This window comes from Tachyglossus aculeatus, chromosome 8, assembly GCF_015852505.1.
Source record: "Tachyglossus aculeatus isolate mTacAcu1 chromosome 8, mTacAcu1.pri, whole genome shotgun sequence".
Classification (NCBI taxonomy): Eukaryota; Metazoa; Chordata; class Mammalia; order Monotremata; family Tachyglossidae; genus Tachyglossus; species Tachyglossus aculeatus.
This window is the reverse complement of record NC_052073.1, coordinates 7,609,320-7,627,128: the sequence shown is the minus strand read 5'-3', so window position 1 is coordinate 7,627,128 and position 17,809 is coordinate 7,609,320. Positions and strand designations below refer to the sequence as shown.

The 17,809-nt window shown below is 47.9% G+C and overlaps 1 protein-coding gene across 3 annotated transcripts in view; it reads right to left on the bottom strand.

The window, feature by feature from the left end:
• Positions 1 to 326: 326 nt before the first annotated feature.
• Positions 327 to 17,809, bottom strand: part of EYA2 (EYA transcriptional coactivator and phosphatase 2) — a 193,525-nt gene continuing 176,042 nt past the window's right edge. For all 3 annotated transcript variants that reach the window (XM_038750190.1, XM_038750191.1, XM_038750192.1), the window contains 6 exons: positions 12,548 to 12,606; positions 11,480 to 11,640; positions 9,557 to 9,671; positions 7,327 to 7,448; positions 6,368 to 6,468; positions 327 to 1,396 (listed from right to left, as the gene is read on the bottom strand). In XM_038750190.1, the coding sequence (XP_038606118.1) occupies positions 1,316 to 1,396; positions 6,368 to 6,468; positions 7,327 to 7,448; positions 9,557 to 9,671; positions 11,480 to 11,640; positions 12,548 to 12,606 (639 nt within the window). In that variant the 3' untranslated portion in view covers positions 327 to 1,315. The remainder of the gene's footprint in view (positions 1,397 to 6,367; positions 6,469 to 7,326; positions 7,449 to 9,556; positions 9,672 to 11,479; positions 11,641 to 12,547; positions 12,607 to 17,809) is intronic.

Genomic DNA, 17,809 nt, shown 5'->3' with positions numbered 1-17,809 from the left:
ACCTTGGGCAAGTCACTTCACTTCTCTGGGCCTCAGTGACCTCATCTGTAAAATGGGGACTAAGACTGTGAGCCCCATGTGGGACACGGACTGTGCCCAACCTGATTAACTTGTATCTACCCCAGGACTTAGAAGAGTGCTTGGCACATAGTAAGCACTTAACAAATACCACAGTCATTATTATTATTGTTATTGATAATAATGATGGTATTTGTTAAGCATTTACTATGTGCCAAGCACTGATATAGCTGGGGAAAAGCCAAGCTCCCCCACCTGTCCCTCTGACCTCAGAGAGGGGACCTAAGACAGTTCACTCTCCTCTCTCAAAATGTAAACGAGGTTTTATTCAATGCCTTTCAATCCATCACAAGGTTTCCCCTCCCCGCCCCCCAAAACCAGGCGGCCGAGTAAGGCACCGCGGAGACACAACGCATGGCCCCGAACATCCAGGAAAGGTTCTTGAGAAGAACTATAAGCCAGAGATCTTCCCGATGTACATCTTCGGGGATGTACACGGTCAGATCCCACCCCGGAGGACTGCCCGGAGAAGGGCGTCTTTTAAATTAGAACCGAAAACCCCCTGCAACCGTTTAAAAAAATAAAACCAGCGACAACAAAACCCCAATGACAGGTACAAGCGCGTAATACCAGAGTAATGAGATTAGTTCATAAATTAAAAAAAAAAGAAGCCAGAACCCCACCCCCGTCCCTCCCACTGGTCCTCAAATCCATCCTGAACCTGCCCACCCACAAGTCCGGGGATGTACATACTTTTCTTCACTTCCCCCGCCCGCTCTGCCGATTCCCGAGAGTTGGGAGCATTCCCAAGTCCCTTCCTAAGCAACTCACCCCTGAGCACCCCTCCTCTCTACTTTGTAAGTTACTCGAGGTCAGGGAGTGCGGCAACCGTCCTCTCCCTCGCACTCAGCACGGCGCTCACCACACGGGAAGCACTCAATAAATACCACCAGTGGATCGATGGATGGATTGGGCGGTAGGGCAGGGGGGTCCGGGCCGGCGAGAGGAAGCCAGCCTGACGTTCAGCCTCCGGTTGCTCGACTCTCCCAACTCCAAATCCTTCAAGTCCATGGTGGGGAGCTGGGGAGGGGTGTTGGGGGGCTAGGGGAGGGGAGAGAGGGAGAAGACTTTCCCCCAGGAGCCCCTCCCCAAGTTTGTGAGGCAAGGCACCTTCCCCAGTGGGGTCTGTCCATCTGTCAGCGTGTCCCCGCTCAGCCCCGATGAGGAAGGCCCACGGTGTGGTTCTGAGGGGCCAGTGGCTCTCTCCCCCCTCGGGCTTCGGCCTGCTGGCCCTGTGCTATAAGTACTCCAACTCCAGGGCGTGTCGGAGGGCCTCCAGGTCCGCGTGGCAAGAGATCCTCCAGAATGGCATGTTGTGCTGGAACACAATAATAATCATAATAAATATGGTACTTGTTCAACCCCCTCTCAGGATGGTACTTGGAGCGTTTCCAGTCCTCTACCAGGCTCCGCTACGGGAAAGAAAGTCAAGCCAAGGCCTACCCTTGGCTTAGAGAAGCATTGTGGCTCAGTGGAAAGAGCACGGGCTTTGGAGTCAGAGGTCATGGGTTTGAATGCCAGCTCCGCCACATGTCTGCTGTGTGACCTTGGGCAAGTCACTTCACTTCCTCCCTTCAAGACCCTACTGAGAGCTCACCTCCTCCAGAAGGCCTTCCCAGACTGAGCCCCTTCCTTCCTCTCCCCCTCGTCCCCCTCTCCATCCACCCATCTTACCTCCTTCCCTTCCCCACAGTACCTGGATATATGTATATATATTTGTATATATTTATTACTCTATTTATTTTACTTGTACATATCCATTCTATTTATTTTATTTTGTTAGTATGTTTGGTTTTGTTCTCTGTCTCCCCCTTTTAGACTGTGAGCCCACTGTTGGGTAGGGACTGTCTCTATATGTTGCCAACTTGTACTTCCCAAGTGCTTAGTACAGTGCTCTGCACACAGTAAGCGCTCAATAAATACGATTGATTGATTGATTGATTCACTTCTCTGAGCCTCAGTAACTTCATTTGTATAATGGGGATTAAGACTGTGAGCCCCACGTGGGACAACCTGATCACCTTGTATCCCCCCCACCGCTTAGAACAGTGCTCTGCACATAGTAAGCGCTTAACAAATGCCATTATTATTATTATTATTATTATTATTATTATTATTATTATTATTATTATTATTACCCATTCCACTTCTAGCTTGGGCAGTGGCTAATGATTGGAAGGCAATTTGCTACAAGTCAGAACTCCCCCTGTGCTGGGCAGCAGCAGCATGGGAGAGAGTCGAGGGTGGAGACTTGGGTTTACTGCGCGGAAGGCGGCAATGGTAAACCACTTCCGGATTTTGACCAAGAAAACGCTCAGGATACACTACCAGAATGATTGCAGATGGAGACTGTGGGCGTACTGGGAGAGATCTGTCCATGGGGTCACTACGGGTCGGAGACAACTCCACAGCATAAAACAAGATGAGCCTTGTTACATACAGCAGCGTGCGTGGTTCAGTGGGAAGAGCCCGGGCTTGGGAGCCAGAGGTAATGAGTTCTAATCCCTCCTCCGCCACTTGTCAGCTGTGTGACCTTGGGCAAGTCACTTAACTTCTCTGGGCCTCAGTTACCTCATCTGTAAAATGGGGATTAAGACTGTGAGCCCCTCGTGGGACAATCTGATCACCTTGCATCCCCCCCAGCGCTTAGAACAGTGTTTGGCACATAGTAAGCACTTAACAAATGCCATCATCATTATTATTATTATTACTTACCATATACCAAGCCCTGTTCTAAGAACTGGGTTAGATACAAGTTAATCAGGTTGGACACAGTTCCCATCTGTGGAGAAGCAGTGTGGCTCAGTGGAAAAAGCCCGGGCTTTGGAGTCAGAGGTCATGGGTTCAGATCCCGACTCTGTCAACTGTCAGCTGTGTGACTTTAGGCAAGTCACTTAACTTCTCTGTGCCTCAGTTACCTCATCTGTAAAATGGGGATTGAGACTGTGAGCCCCCCTGTGAGACAACCTGATCACCTTGTAATCTTCCCAGCGCTTAGAACAGTGCTTTGCACATAGCAAGCACTTAATAAATGCTGTTATTATTATTATTATTATTATCTCACAGTGGGCTCACACTCCTAATACCCATTTTTTATAGATGAGGTCACTGATAATAATAATAATGATGATGATAATGGTATTTGTTAAGCGCTTACTATGTGCCAAGCCCTGGGGTAGATATGAGGCTATCGGGTAGGACGCAGTCCCTGTCCCACATAGGGCTCACAGTCTTCACCCCCATTTTACAGATGAGGGAACTGAGGCCCAGAGAAGCGAAGCGACTTGCCCTAGATCCCACGGCAGATGAGTGGTGGAGCCGGGGTTAGAACCCAGATCCTTCTGACTTCCAGGCTTGTGCTCTATCTATTAGGCCACACTGCTTCTCTAAAGAGCGCAAGACCCTGAAAAGTGCCCTCTGGAAAAACACTGATACCTCATCTGGAAAATGGGGATGAGGACTATGAGTCCCATCTGGGACAGGGACTGTGTCCAACCTGATTGGCTCTGTCTACTTGTTTTGTTGTTTGTCTCTCCCTTCTAGACTGTGAGCCCATTGTTGGGTAGGAACCGTCTCTATATGTTGCCAACTTGTACTTCCCAAGCGCTTAGTACAGTGCTCTGCACACAGTAAGCGCTCAATAAATGCGATTGAATGAATGAATGAAATCTCCCCCAGCTGCCCCCGATCACCCCAATTCTACTTGGGAGAAAGAGGAGGGGTCCCCGGGGGACCTAGTAGGGTGAAGTCACCCAATCCCTCGGAGGCTCTGAGTCACCCCTCCAGCTCCACACTGAAGAAATGATTTTGGTTCTCTTCCATCATATCACTCCCTTATGGAGGAGATTCCATTTTTCCTAAAAAAGAAAAAAAAATAACAAAGGAAGCGGGGGAGGAATCCCCGCCCCCGGGGGGAGTAGCCAGGGACCTGCCACCTGCAGAACTCCGGCAGATTTATCACTTGCAGCGAGGTGGAGAAAAATGGCCCACTCAAATTGAGATATTATCAATGCTGTCAGCAGAAGGGAGGGAAGGCTCTCTTTTCTCAGGGCTCATATTTTCTCCCTCTCAGGTGTGCGGCAGCCCAGACTAATGAGTTCCATCAATCAGGGCCTGGGGGAAGAAGACTTCTATTAATGCTTAGGGACCAGAGCTGAAGCAGGACAAGGGGCCTCTTCCAGCCTTCGTCTGCTTCAAGGGAGCTTGGCCCCTGGTTCCCCAGCTCCCATCCCTCGCTCCCACTGCCTTCAGCCCCCCATCTCCAGCTCCCAGCACCCATGACCAGGGATAATAATAATAATGACGGCATTTGTTAAGCGCTTACTATGTGCCAGGCACTGCTGGGGTGGATTCAAGCAAATCATCATCATCAATCGCATTTATTGAGCGCTTACTATGTGCAGAGCACTGTACTAAGCGCTTGGGAAGTACAAATTGGCAACATATAGAGACAGTCCCTACCCAACAGTGGGCTCACAGTCTAAAAGGGGGAGACAGAGAACAAAGTCAAACATACTAACGAAATAAAATAAATAGAATAGATATGTACAAGTAAAATAAATAAATTGAGTTGGACACAGTCCCCTGTTCCATGTGGGGCTCACCTTCTCAATCCCCATTTTTCAGATGAGGTAACTGAGGCTCAGAGAAGTCAACAGGCATGCCCAAGGTCACACAGCAGACAAGCGGCGGAGCCCGGGGTGGAACCCGTGACCTTCTGACTCTAAGGCCCGTGCTCTATCCACTATGCCCTACTGTTTCTCTAGTGTAGAATCGCAAGCGCTCAGTACAGGCGCCCAACGGACACAGCCGGAGCACTGGTTTGTACTGGACACCACAGGTGCTAGACCCCAGAGATGTCCTCTGGAACGTCCCTCCTCCCACCGGGCCGATGGAGAAGCAGGATGGCCTAGTGGAAAGAGCCCAGGGCCTGGGGTCTAATCATTCATTCATTCAATCAATCAGATTTATTGAGCGCTTACTGTGTGCAGAGCACTGTACTAAGCTCTTGGGAAGTACAAGTCGGCAACATATAGAGACGGTCCCTACCCAACAGCACGCTCACAGTTTAGAAGGGGGAGACAGACAACAAAACAAAACACGTGGACAGATGTCAAGTCATCAGAATAAATAAAAATAAAGCTAGATGCACATCATTAACAAAATAAATAGAATAGCAAATAGAACTATTTACAATCAATCAATCAATCAATCGTATTTATTGAGTGCTTACTGTGTGCAGAGCACTGTACTAAGCGCTTGGGAAGTACAAATTAGCAACATATACAGTCCCTACCCAACACCACCACCACCACTACTACTACTACTACTACTACTACTACTACTACTACTACTACTACTACTATTTACTAATCCCAACTCTGCCACTTGCTTGTTGTGTGATGCTGGGCAAATCGCTTCAGTTCTCTGGGCCTCAGTTCCCTCATCTGCAAAATGGGGATTCAATACCTGTTCTTCCCTTGTCCCTGAAACTGATAGTTCTATTTGGACCCTGATTACGATGATGATGGTAGTCATTAAGCACTTACTATGTGTTCTAAGCACTGGGGTAGATACAAGGTTGGACACAGTACCGGTTCCACATGGAGTGTTAATCCCCATTTTACAGATGAGGTCACTGAGGCCCAGAGAAGTGAAGTGACTTGCCTAAGGTCACACAGTAGACTCAGCAGAGCCGGGATTAGAATCCAGGACCTTCTGACTCCCAGGCCGGTGCTCTATCGTTCCCTGTTGCCACCACCGTCCCTCACCCTCAGCCAGCTATTCCCACACGGCCCCCGACTATTCGTCTGAGATCGTAAAAGCGGGGCTTTCTTTGTCATAGATCTAATCAATCAATCAATCGTATTTATTGAGCGCTTACTGTGTGCAGAGCACTGTACTAAGCACTTGGGAAGTACAAGGTGGCAACATATAGAGACAGTCCCTACCCAACAGTGGACTCACAGTCTAAAAGACTGACTAATGCTAATGACTAAGTCTAATGCTGACTTTATTAACCAGGCACAGTTCCTGCCACAGAGCAGAGAAAACCTCTCTGGGCTCCCAAGCGAAAAGGCCAGGGACAACCAAGGAAGGCCACCACGGAGGTGGGAGAGGGATTTATGCAAGGAAATCGCTCAGGACGCCTTTGGGATTGGCAAATGCAAAGAGACGGCAGAGCAAAAGTCCCCTTTCCGTCCAAACGCAGGCGGGTCATTGGAAGAAAAGTTCCCCCCGGCCCCACCGAGAACATGAAACCTAGCCGACACACCAGAAAGGAAAATACCTTCTTCGCTCCTTGTTCCTCTTCTACACCGTCTCCTATTACGACGTACACAGCTTTCCTGCCGAACCTCTGCATTATCCTCTCAAAGCAGCTCTCTTTCCCTGTACGTGAAGGGAGGGGGCAACGTTAGAAGCCCAGGATGGATGGAAGGGTCGCCTTGGATAGCCCCGGGATGGCTGAGGAGAGCTCCCCTAATCCCTCCTGTAAGGTCCTCCTGAATTAGGACAGTGGTCCTTCCAGCCCTTTGTTCTTTCTCCGGCAGAGGCAAAGTGAGGAATCACATAACTTTGGGGCCTTCTTGGACAGTCGCCCTCTGTCATTCAGGCATGGATGGCTTGGCCCCCCTTCACGTCCCACCACCCCTCCTCCCTCTCCTTCCCCAATCTCTCCTTTAGCCACCCCCTCTGTGGATCACTCATCCACACGTTTATTCGAGCTCCTTTCTATCCAGCCGATGTGATCCTTGGCTGCTACTCCTAGTTTTCAGGGGGTGTATCAGCTATCGGACCGGTAAACCAGGGCAGGGCTGGGAAACAGGATTCCTGGGCTCCACTCCTGACACGTCTCTTCACCTGCCTGGTCTGGTCACTCCTCCTCCTCCTTCTCCTCATTCATCCAATCATTCAATCGTTTTTATTGCGCACTTACTGTGTGCAAAGCACTGTACTAAGTACTCTTCCTCTTTCTCCTCCTCCTCGTTGGTGTTTAGAGGTGCTTGGTTAAGCCTCCTTAGGCTTCTCTCCCTCCACAGGGTCAATGGGACAGATTTTCCTCTTTGACCCTGAGGGTCACATCCATCAAACCCCCAGGGAGAAGAATGCAGCCTCGGTGACATGGCGGTCGCGGGCTGGAATTCCACCTCCTCCCCCGGACTTCCTAAGTGACGCTGCCCTCTCAGGGGTGGCAGGGGGCAGGGGGAGAGGGATTCTTACCTCGGGGAGGCCCAGATTCACTCTTACCTGTCTTGGTTGCACTGTAGATGTTCTCTATGGGGAAGACTGTGCCCAAGCCATACAGGAGGACTTTAGCAAGGGCCGGGATGAGTTGGGTTGTGGTGACCAGCACGTTGACACAGTTGGGCCTGGGAAATCAATCACAACACATGAGTCCACCCCAAGGGAAACTTAATAATAATAATGGTATTTGTGAAGAGCTTACTGTGCACAAGGGCACGGTACTAAGCGCAGTGGTAAATAGAAGATAATTGGGTCAGACACTGTCTGGGTCCCACCTAGGGCTCACAGTCTTAATCCTCATTTTCCAGATGAGGGAACTGAGGCCCAGAGAAGTGAAGTGGTCACACAGCAGACAAGTGGAGGAGCTGGAATTAGAACCCAGGTCCTCTGTCTCCTGAGACCGCGTTCTTTCCACTAGGCCATGCTGCTAGGTCTAGGCCGTGCCTTCACTAGGTCAAGGTAGGGTCATGGCAAGCTTGGAGGGTGTGGGGAGAGAATGGCTCTGATTAACCCCTCCATCAGCTGAGGCAGAGACCCCCTCATTTCTCGTCTCGTCTCTCCCTCCCGTCCCTAGAGAAGCCCATGCCAATGATAGGTGGCATGTTGGGGTTTACTCCTGGGAGGGGATGCACTGACCCCCAAAGCCTGTAGCAGCACAGAAGATAACAATGCCAGTTCCACCAAGACTCAGGGTCTGACCAGGATGAAGGGGCCTCCTGATGGCACTGGGTGTTGTGGGGCTTCTGTTTCCTTTTCCCCTCCCCACATCCACCAGACCAGAGCGCTCAAAACCCTCCTATAATCTCTCTGGAAGCTGGCAACCAGCTGCATTTTTTATGGTATTTGTTAAGTGCTTACTATGTGCCAGGCACTGTACTAAGCGCTGGGGTAGATATAAGCTACTCAGGCTGGACACAAGTCCCTGTCCCAGACTGTGAGCCCGCTGTTGGGTAGGGACCGTCTCTATATGTTGCCAACTTGTACTTCCCAAGCGCTAAGTACAGTGCTCTGCACACAGTAAGTGCTCAATAAATACGATTGAATGAATGAATGGAGCTCCCAGTTTTAATCCCCATTTCACAAATGAGCCCCCTTTTTCCTCTCCTCCTCCCCATCCCCCCTCCCCTACCTCTTTCCCCTCCCCACAGCACCTGTATATATGTTTGTACAGATTTATTGCTCTATTTATTTTACTTGTACATATTAACTATTCTATTTATTTTATTAATGATGTGCATCTAGCTTTATTTTTATTTATTCTGGTGACTTGACACCTGTCCACATGTTTTGTTTTGTTGTCTGTCTCCCCCTTCTAGACTGTGAGCCTGCTGTTGGGTAGGGACCATCTCTATATGTTGCCAACTTGTACTTGCCAAGCACTTAGTACAGTGCTCTGCACACAGTAAGTGCTCAATAAATATGATCGAACGAATGAATGAAATGAGAGAACTGTAAAGAACTGAGAAATAGTGACTTGCCCAAGGTCACAGAGTGGACATGTGGTGGAGCCGGGATTAGAACCCTATCAGGGAATGTGTATGTTTATTGCTTTTTGTACTCTCCCAAGTACTCAGTTTGGTGCTTTGCACATAGTAAGTGCTCAATAAATATGATTGAATGAGTGTGTGAATGAATCAAGGTCATTATTAATAATAATAATAATAATAGAAATGGCATTTGTTAATTGTTTACTGTATATGTGCATGTATATTTGTACATATTTATTACTCTATTTATTTATTTATTTATTTATTTTACTTGTACATATCTATTCTATTTATTTTATTTTGTTAGTGTGTTTGGTTTTGTCTCCCCCTTCTAGACTGTGAGCCCACTGTTGGGTAGGGACTGTCTCTATATGTTGCCAATTTGTACTTCCCAAGCACTTAGTACAGTGCTCTGCACACAGTAAGCACTCAGTAAATATGATTGATATGTGTCAAGCACTGAAGTAAATGCTGGGATGGCTACAAACAAATCAAGGTTGGACCCAATCCCTGTCCCACACACGGCTCACAGTCTCAATCCCCATTTTCCCGATGATGGCCAGAGAAGTGAAGTGACTTGCCCAGGGTCTCACAGCCAACAAGTGGCTGGGTCAGAATTAAAACCCATAACCTCCTGATCACCAGGCCTGTACTCCTGGTGCAGCGTCCTTGCGTGTCACCACGGGGCCAGGCTGGGTCACCGTGGGTAAGGGGGTGGGGGGGTGGGCGGACAGGGAGGCACTTACCGGGAATGGATGAGATTCAGGGCCTTGAGAGCTTGCGTGAGCCAGAGGTCCGTCAGGGCTTCCAGCTCCGATCGCAGCTGCAGCCAGGTATCCCTCTTGGGTGCTCCCATCAAGCCTGCGGCGGGGAAACCCACACCCAGGAAGACGTTTCACGAACCTCCAGAGGAGTGTTCGTCCACCTCACCACTGACCCCCCGTCCACGTCCTGCATCTGGCCCAGAATGCCCTCCCTCTTCATACCTTCCTCCTTTCAAGGCCCTGCTGAGAGCTCACCTCCTCCAGGAGGCCTTCCCACACTGAGCCCCCTCCTCCCTCTCCCCCTCGTCCCCCTCTCCATCCCCCCCATCTTACCTCCTTCCCTTCCCCACAGCACCTGTATATATGTATATATGTTTGTACATATTTATTACTCTATTTATTTGTACATATCTATTCTATTTATTTTATTTTGTTAGTATGCTTGGTTTTGTTCTCTGTCTCCCCCTTTTAGACTGTGAGCCCACTGTTGGGTAGGGACTGTCTCTATATGTTGCCAATTTCTACTTCCCAAGCACTTAGTACAGTGCTCTGCACATAGCAAGCACTCAATAAATACGATTGATGATGATGATGATATCTAACACACCACCACTCTCCGCCCTGCTTCGGAACCCTATTAAAAGCATATAATAATAATAATGATGACATTTATTAAGCACTTACTAAGCACTGGGGAGGTTACAAGGTGATCTGGTTGTCCCACGTGGGGCTCACAGTCCTAACCCCCATTTTACAGATGAGGTAACTGAGGCCCAGAGAAGTGACTTCCCCAAAGTCACACAGCTGACAATTGGCAGAGCCAGGATTTGAACCCATGAACTCTGACTCCAAAGCCCGGGCTCTTTCCAGTGAGCCACGCTGCTTCTCTATCTCCAAGAGGTCTTCCTTCAGCCAGTCAGTCAGTCAATAGTATCCAGCGCTTAGAACAGTGCTTTGCACATAGTGAGTGCTTAACAAATACCATCATTATTATTTATTGAGCACTGACTGTGTGCAGAGCACTGTACTAAGTGCATAGGCGAGGACAAAACAACAATACAACAGGCACATTCCCTGCCCACAACGACCTGACAGTCTAGAGCAGGAGGCAGACATTAATACAAATAAATGAAATTGCGGACAGGTATATAAGTGCTGTGGGGCTGGGAAGGGGGATGAATAAAAGGAGCAGATCAGGGCGATGCAGAAGGGAGTGGGAGAAGAGGAGAGGAGGCCTTAGGGAAAGCCTCTTGGAAGAGATGGGCCTTCAATAAAGCTTTGTAGGTGGGAAGAGTCATCGGATATGAAGAGGGAGGGCGTTCCAGCCAAAGGCAGGACGTGGACGAGAGGTCGGGGGTGAAATAGACAAGATCAAAGCGTTTAGATGATCCCGAGAATTGCTTCCAGGTCTGTGATGACTTTCGTCACCTGTGACAGTCTGTCAGTCGTCTTTATTGAGCGCTTACTGTGGGCAGAGCACTGTATTAAGCATTTGGGAGAGTACAATATAACAGTATAACTGACACATTCCTTGCCCACAATGAACTTACAGTCTAGAAGAGGGGAGACAGACATTAATATACATAAATAAATGATAGATATGTAGATAAGTGCTGTGGGGCTTGGAGCGGGGGATGAATGAAGAGAGCAAGTCAGGGTGATGCACAAGGGACCCAGGGCTAATGGCATCATTGTGCCCATGTTCATTCAGTCAGTCAGTCGTATTTATTGAGCGCTTACTATGTGCAGAGCGCTGTACTAAGCACTTGGGAGAGTACAATAGAATAATAAACAGACATATTCCCTGCCCACAACAAGCTTACAGTCTATTGGAGGTGGGGCCAAGGGCGGGAAGTGGGGCGGAATTAGTGGACAGCCTCCGGGGAGGCCTGGGCCTCCGCTCACCTCCGACGTTGTTCTTGTAGGTGTTGTACATCTCCTTCACCCGCCGGTAGCGGAATGCCAACTTCCTCATCCAGTCCACACCGCCATGGACCCCGGAGCCCAGGCACAGACTTGCCCCCGCTGCCGAGCTGTGGAAGCCGTCTGCCGAGAAGTTGTACGTGCTGCGGAGAGAGGGGAAGAGGTCCAGTGGAGGCCGGAGGGGAGACAAAGGGATGGCCGGATGGGGGAAACCACCATGAGTGGAATTCGGTTCAGAACTCATTGCCAAAGCAATCTTCTTTTTTACTTCAGGATATTTGTTTAGCGTTTATGTGCCAGATTCCGAAGCGATCTTCTTTCTTTTTTTTAGGGTATTTGTTTAGTGTTTACTATGTGCCAGACACTGTACTAAGTACTGGGGAGGATACAACAGGAACACGGTCCCTGTCCCACATGGGACTCAGGGTCTTAATCCCATTTAACAGATGAGGGGACTGAGGCACAGTAAAGCGACTTGACCAAGGTCACACAGAAGACAAGTGGCAGAGTCACGATTAGAACCCAGGTCCTTCTGACTCCTGGGCCCGGGTTCGCTCTACTAGGCTGCGCTGCTGCAATCCATCCATCCATCAATCAATCCATCAATCATATTTATTGAGCCCTTACCGTGTGCAGAGCGCTTGGGAGAGGACAACAGATTTGGTAGACATGTTCCCTGCCCACAACAAGCTTACAGTCTAGAGGAGCAGTAAAATAATATATAAAGAAGTAATAAAAAGGGTAAAATAAGCCGACTATAAAGACCAAAGCAGAGAAGCTGGAAGAAGATGGGGAAGAGGGCAGGCATGGATAGCCCAAATCCATAGATAATCCTAAACTCCCATTTTCACAAACAGCTTCAATCTTCGTAGCTTCACCGAACATTTTACCGGACCGCCTATCGAGAACCCGGTTGAGCCAACTTCTCTCCACTCCTCTAACCGATCTGGAGTTTAGATCAATAAAGCAAATGCCTCTCTGCCTCGGGAGGGAGAGGGGCGGTTGGGATGGAAGGGGGACAGGAACCAAATTAGGGAGGCAGGGCCTCACCTCAAATCTTGACCATTGTCATCTGAGGAGACGTCGTCCACATGGATCTGGTCACAGTCCTGAGCAGCGGAAAAAAATAGAAAAGGAGAAAGGGAGCCGGGGCGGGGGGGAAGAAAGAAAAAGAAACATCATTTTTTATATCACAATTACTCTTCAGGGGCACATTTGGTACACCCAACACGCGCTGAGAACAGACAGTATGGAAAGATCATGAGTTTTTGATGTCAAGCCTTGTAATCCCCTGGCAGATTCAAGTCGGAGGACAATTAGATTCCCAGCAAACGAAGCCACTGTTTTGCCAGGACCTGTTACTTTGCAGAATCCTGCACTGTCCGTGTCAGAAGAACTCACTGCTGATGTGAAAGAGGCAAAAATGGTAGAATCCGCTGCCAGATATCCCAGCCAATACTGGAAGGAAATAGTTTAAGCCAAATGGTTTTCATCCTAAATCTACAAACCAGGCTGGCGAGAAGGGGACATAAATATCAGATGCATGGCAGATTCAGAGGTCCCTGGAGTTGCATTTCGGAATCACAATTTGAGGCTGATGGAGAACAAAAACCGCCCCCCAAAAACAAAAAAAACACCCAAATTTCTACACCAGGGATTTGCAGGGAACAGTTGGCTAGTTTGGAAGCACTTCTGTTGGCAAGCACCCTGCCCTTTCCATTCCCTATGCATAAATATGTATCAATCTGCATAAGATGTGCACTAATAATAATACTATAGGGAGAAGCATGCCTAGTGGAAGAGCTCGGGCTTGAGTCAGAGGACGTGGATTCTAATCCCTGCTTTGCCACTTATCAGCTGTGTGACCTTGGGAGAGTCACTTCACTTCTCTGGGCCCCAGTTCCCTCATCTGCAAAATGGGGATGAAGCCTGTGAGCCCCCCGTGGGACAATCTGATTACCTTGTATCTACCCCAGCGCTTAGAACAGTGCTTGGTACATAGTACGTGCTTAACAAATACCAACATTATTTTTATTATTCTCTGTGCCTCATCTGTAAAACAGAGATTAAGACTGTGAGCCCCATGTGGGATGGGACTGTGTCCAACCTGAATACCTTGTATCTACCCCAGTGCTTAGAACAGTGCTTGGCACATAAGCGCTTAACAAATACCATAGTAATTATTGTTATTATTATTATTAAATACCATACAAAATAGTTATAGCAGCAGCAACAATAGTAATAATAATAATTATGGGATTTGTTAAGTGCTTAACTATGTGCCAGGCACTGTACTAAGCACTGGGGTGGATATAAGCAAATCGGGTTGGACACAGTCCTTGTTTCACGTGGGGCTCACAGTCTCAATCCCCATTTTCCAGATGAGGGAACTGAAGCACAGAGAAGTGAAGTGACTTGTCCAAGGTCACCCAGCAGACAAGTGGCGGAGCTGGGATTAGAACCCATGACCTTCTGACTCCCAGCTTAGTTTGTATTTTATGTATCTGTTGGGAAGCAGCATGGCCACAAGTGCATATAGAGCACAGGCCTAGGAGTCAGAAGGACCTGGGTTCTAATCCCAGCTCCTCCAGTTGTCTGTTGGGTGACCTTGGGCAAATCACTTCACTTCTCTGGGCCTCAGTCAGTTCATCTATAAAATGGAAATAGAAATGGTGAGCCCCATGCGGGACAGGGATTGCATCCAAACAAATTCTCTTGTATCTACTCCAGGGCTTAGTACAGTGCCTGGCATAATAAGCGCTAACAAATACCACAAATATTATTATTACCTGTCCTTGTCTTTTATGTTGTTTGGGTTCATTTTATTTCATCACTTCTTCTATGTCAGTTGGAAGTCCCCTCTCCCTGCTTATACTCTTACCTTGAGAGCCCCTTGGGGGCCAGCAACTATGTCTAATTTCCACCTGTTAATTTTTTCCCCAGCTCTTAGCACAGTGCTCTGTATATCTTGTCTTCTCCAACCCATAGTGACGCCATGGATACATCTCTCCTAGAATGCCCCGCTCTCCATCTGCAATCATTCTGGTAGTGGATCCATAGAGTTTTCTTGGTACAAATCTGGAAGCGGTTGACCATTGCCTTCTTCCGCGCAGTAAACTTGAGTTTCTGCCCTCAACTCTCTTCCGTGCTACTGCTGCCCAGCACAGGTGAGTTTTGACTTGTAGTAGATGGCCTTCCACTCGCTAGCCACCGCCTAAGCTAGGAATGGAATGCGTGTGCCTCTGTTTGACTCTCCCTCCCTTATCGATAATAATAATAATAATAATAATGATTATTTCCCTTATTTGTAATTTATTTGAATGTCTACACCTTAGCAAGACTGGTAGTGTACTGGATACTCTCCAGGTGCAATCCTGAGAGGGAGCTCTGTATATAACAAATGCTCTATAAATACTACTACTATTACTACTACTACTACTACTACTACTACTACTACTACTACTGATCATGATGATGATGGCATTTGTTAAGTGCTTACTATGTGTTAAGCAGTGTTGAAAGCGTTGGGGTAGATACTAGCTAATCAGGTTCGACACAGTCCCTGTCCCACATGGGGCTCAAAGTATTAATCCCCATTTTACAGATAAGGGAACTGAGGCCAAGTGAAGTGACTCACCCAAGGTCTCACAGGAGACAAGTGGCAGAGCTGGAGTTAGAAAACCAGGCCCTTCTGACTCCGGGGCCCATGATAATAATAACGATGGCATTTGTTAAGTGTTTACTATGTCCCAGGCTCTGCATGATCTATCCACTGGCCCATGCTGCTTGTAGTACTTGTGCTACTAAGAGCACTAGGAGTAGTAGCACTTATTGAGCACCTAGTTGGAGTGGGTACAAGGTACCAGGAGGAGAATCCCAGAATCCTTTGGGCCTTGGGGGAGCCAAAGTCCCCGGTGCCTGGCAGTTGTTGCAAACTCTGTTCTTTGAGCTGACCTTTCTCCACTCTTTTTGAGATGTCAAGGTCAAGTTTTTTCTCTCTGGGCCTGGAAGTGGCAGCCAATACAATGAGCAGAAAAAAATATTAAAAAAAAAAAAGTCAAACTCCCCCATCCTCAAACTCCAGCTCATCCATAAAGCTCACGGATAAGAGGGAAATAAACACAATGGAAATTCTAACTGAGATGATTACAGGGCTTGGAGGGGAGCCTATGTGAAATATGCTTTCTAGATCTTATCTTGAGATTTCTTCTTTGAGTGAAGAATGCTTTTACCTCAAAAAAGGCAGAAATACCTTTTCTGCTTTTTCTCTAAAATGACATTATGGTTTTGAAAAAAAAATCGTCAAGAGGGTTTTTAAAATTTGTGTCAGGCTGACAGTAATGTGACTGGGTGAGGATTCGGCAAGCCGGCAGGATACAAGAGAGTTTTCGGCAGCCTTGCACAAGCGAAGCTGCATGGCCTAGTGGATAGAGCCCGGGCTTGGGATTCAGAAGGACCTGGAATCCTGGCTCCTCCACTTAACTGCTGTGTGACCTTGGTCAAGTCATTTCATTTCTCTGGGCCTCATTTCCCTCATCTGTAAAATGGGGATTGACATTGTGAGCCCCATATGGGACAGGGACTGTGTCCAACCTGATTTGCTTGTATCCACCCCAGTGCTTCAGTGCCTGGCATATAGTAAGCGCTTAACAAATATCGTCATCATCACCTGGGCCTCAGTTCCCTCATCTGTAAAATGGGGATTAAGACTGTGAGCCCTATGTGGGACAGAAACTGAGCCCAACCCAATTACCTTGCACCTACTCAGTCAATCAATTGTATTTATTGAGCGCTTACTGTGTGCAGAGCACTGTACTAAGCGCTTGGGAAGTACAAGTCGGCAACATATAGAGACAATCCCTACCCAACAGTGGGCTCACAGTCTAGAAGGGGGAGACAGAGAACAAAACCAAACATATTAACAAAATAAAATAAATAGAATAGAAATAAAATAAATAGAATAAAAATAAAATAAATAAAATAGTACTCCAGCACTCAGTAAAGTGCCTGGAACGTAGTAAGTGCTTAAAAAAAAGCAAAATTATTATTATTATTATCTGGGGCCAATAATAATAATTACGGTATTTGTTAAGTGCTTACTATGTGCTAAGCACTGTTCTAAGCACTGGGGTAGATAGAGAAGCAGCGTGGCTCAGTGGAAAGAGCACGGGCTTTGGAGTCAGAGGTCATGGGTTCGAATCCCAGCTCCACCACATGTCTGCTGTGTGACCTTGGGCAAGTCACTTAACTTCTCTGAGCCTCAGTTACCTCATCTGTAAAATGGGGATGAAGACTGTGAGCCCCACGTGGGACAATCTGATCACCCTGTATCCTCCCCAGCGCTTAGAACAGTGCTTTGCACATAGTAAGTGCTTAACAAATGCCAATTATTATTATTATTATTACAGGGTAATCAGGTTGTCCCATGTGGGGCTCACACTTTTAATCCCTATTTTCCAGATGAGGTCACTGAGGCACAGAGAAGTTGTGACTTGCCCAAGGTCACCCAGCAGACAAGTGGCAGAGGTGGGGGGTCAGTGCGGCCCGCTCCTTCCATCCAACACTGGTCCAGCCCTACTTTTCCCCCTTCCTGCCTCTTCCAAGGGATCCAGCATGAAGCCGGGCGGCCCATCTGGTCAACTTTCTCTGTGCCAACCCTGGACAGAGCAGGGCTCTGCTCTCCACATCTGGGCTCCTAGCAGGCTCACAACACGCAGACAGCAGCCAGAGCTGTGAAGACTGGTGGCCTAATGGAAAGCGCACATGGCTGGAAGTCAGGAGACCTGGCTTCTAGTTCCGACTCCGTCATTTGCCTGATGGGAGATCCTAGTCAAGATTTTGAGCTCCGTTTGGGCAGGGAATCATCATCATCAATTGTATTTATTGAGCGCTTACTATGTGCAGAGCACTGAAGCGCTTGGGAAGTGCAAATTGGCAACATATAGAGACAGTCCCTACCCAACAGTGGGCTCACAGTCTAAAAATGTGTCCACCAACTCTGTTGTATGGTACTCTCCCAAGCACTTAGTATAGTGCTCTGCACACAGTAAGCGCTCAATCAATACCACTGATTGATGTAACTACCCTGGGCCTCAGTTTCCTCCTCTATGAAGAGCTGGATATCTTCTCCACTCTCTCCAGTCCCACTTAGACAGTGAATCCCATATGGGACAAGGACTATGTCTGAACTGATTGTTGGGCATCTATCATTCATTCAATGGTATTCGCTGAGTGCTTACTGTGTGAAAAGCACTATGTGCTTGGGAGAGTACAATATAACAATAAAGAGGCACATTCCCTGCTCGCAATGAG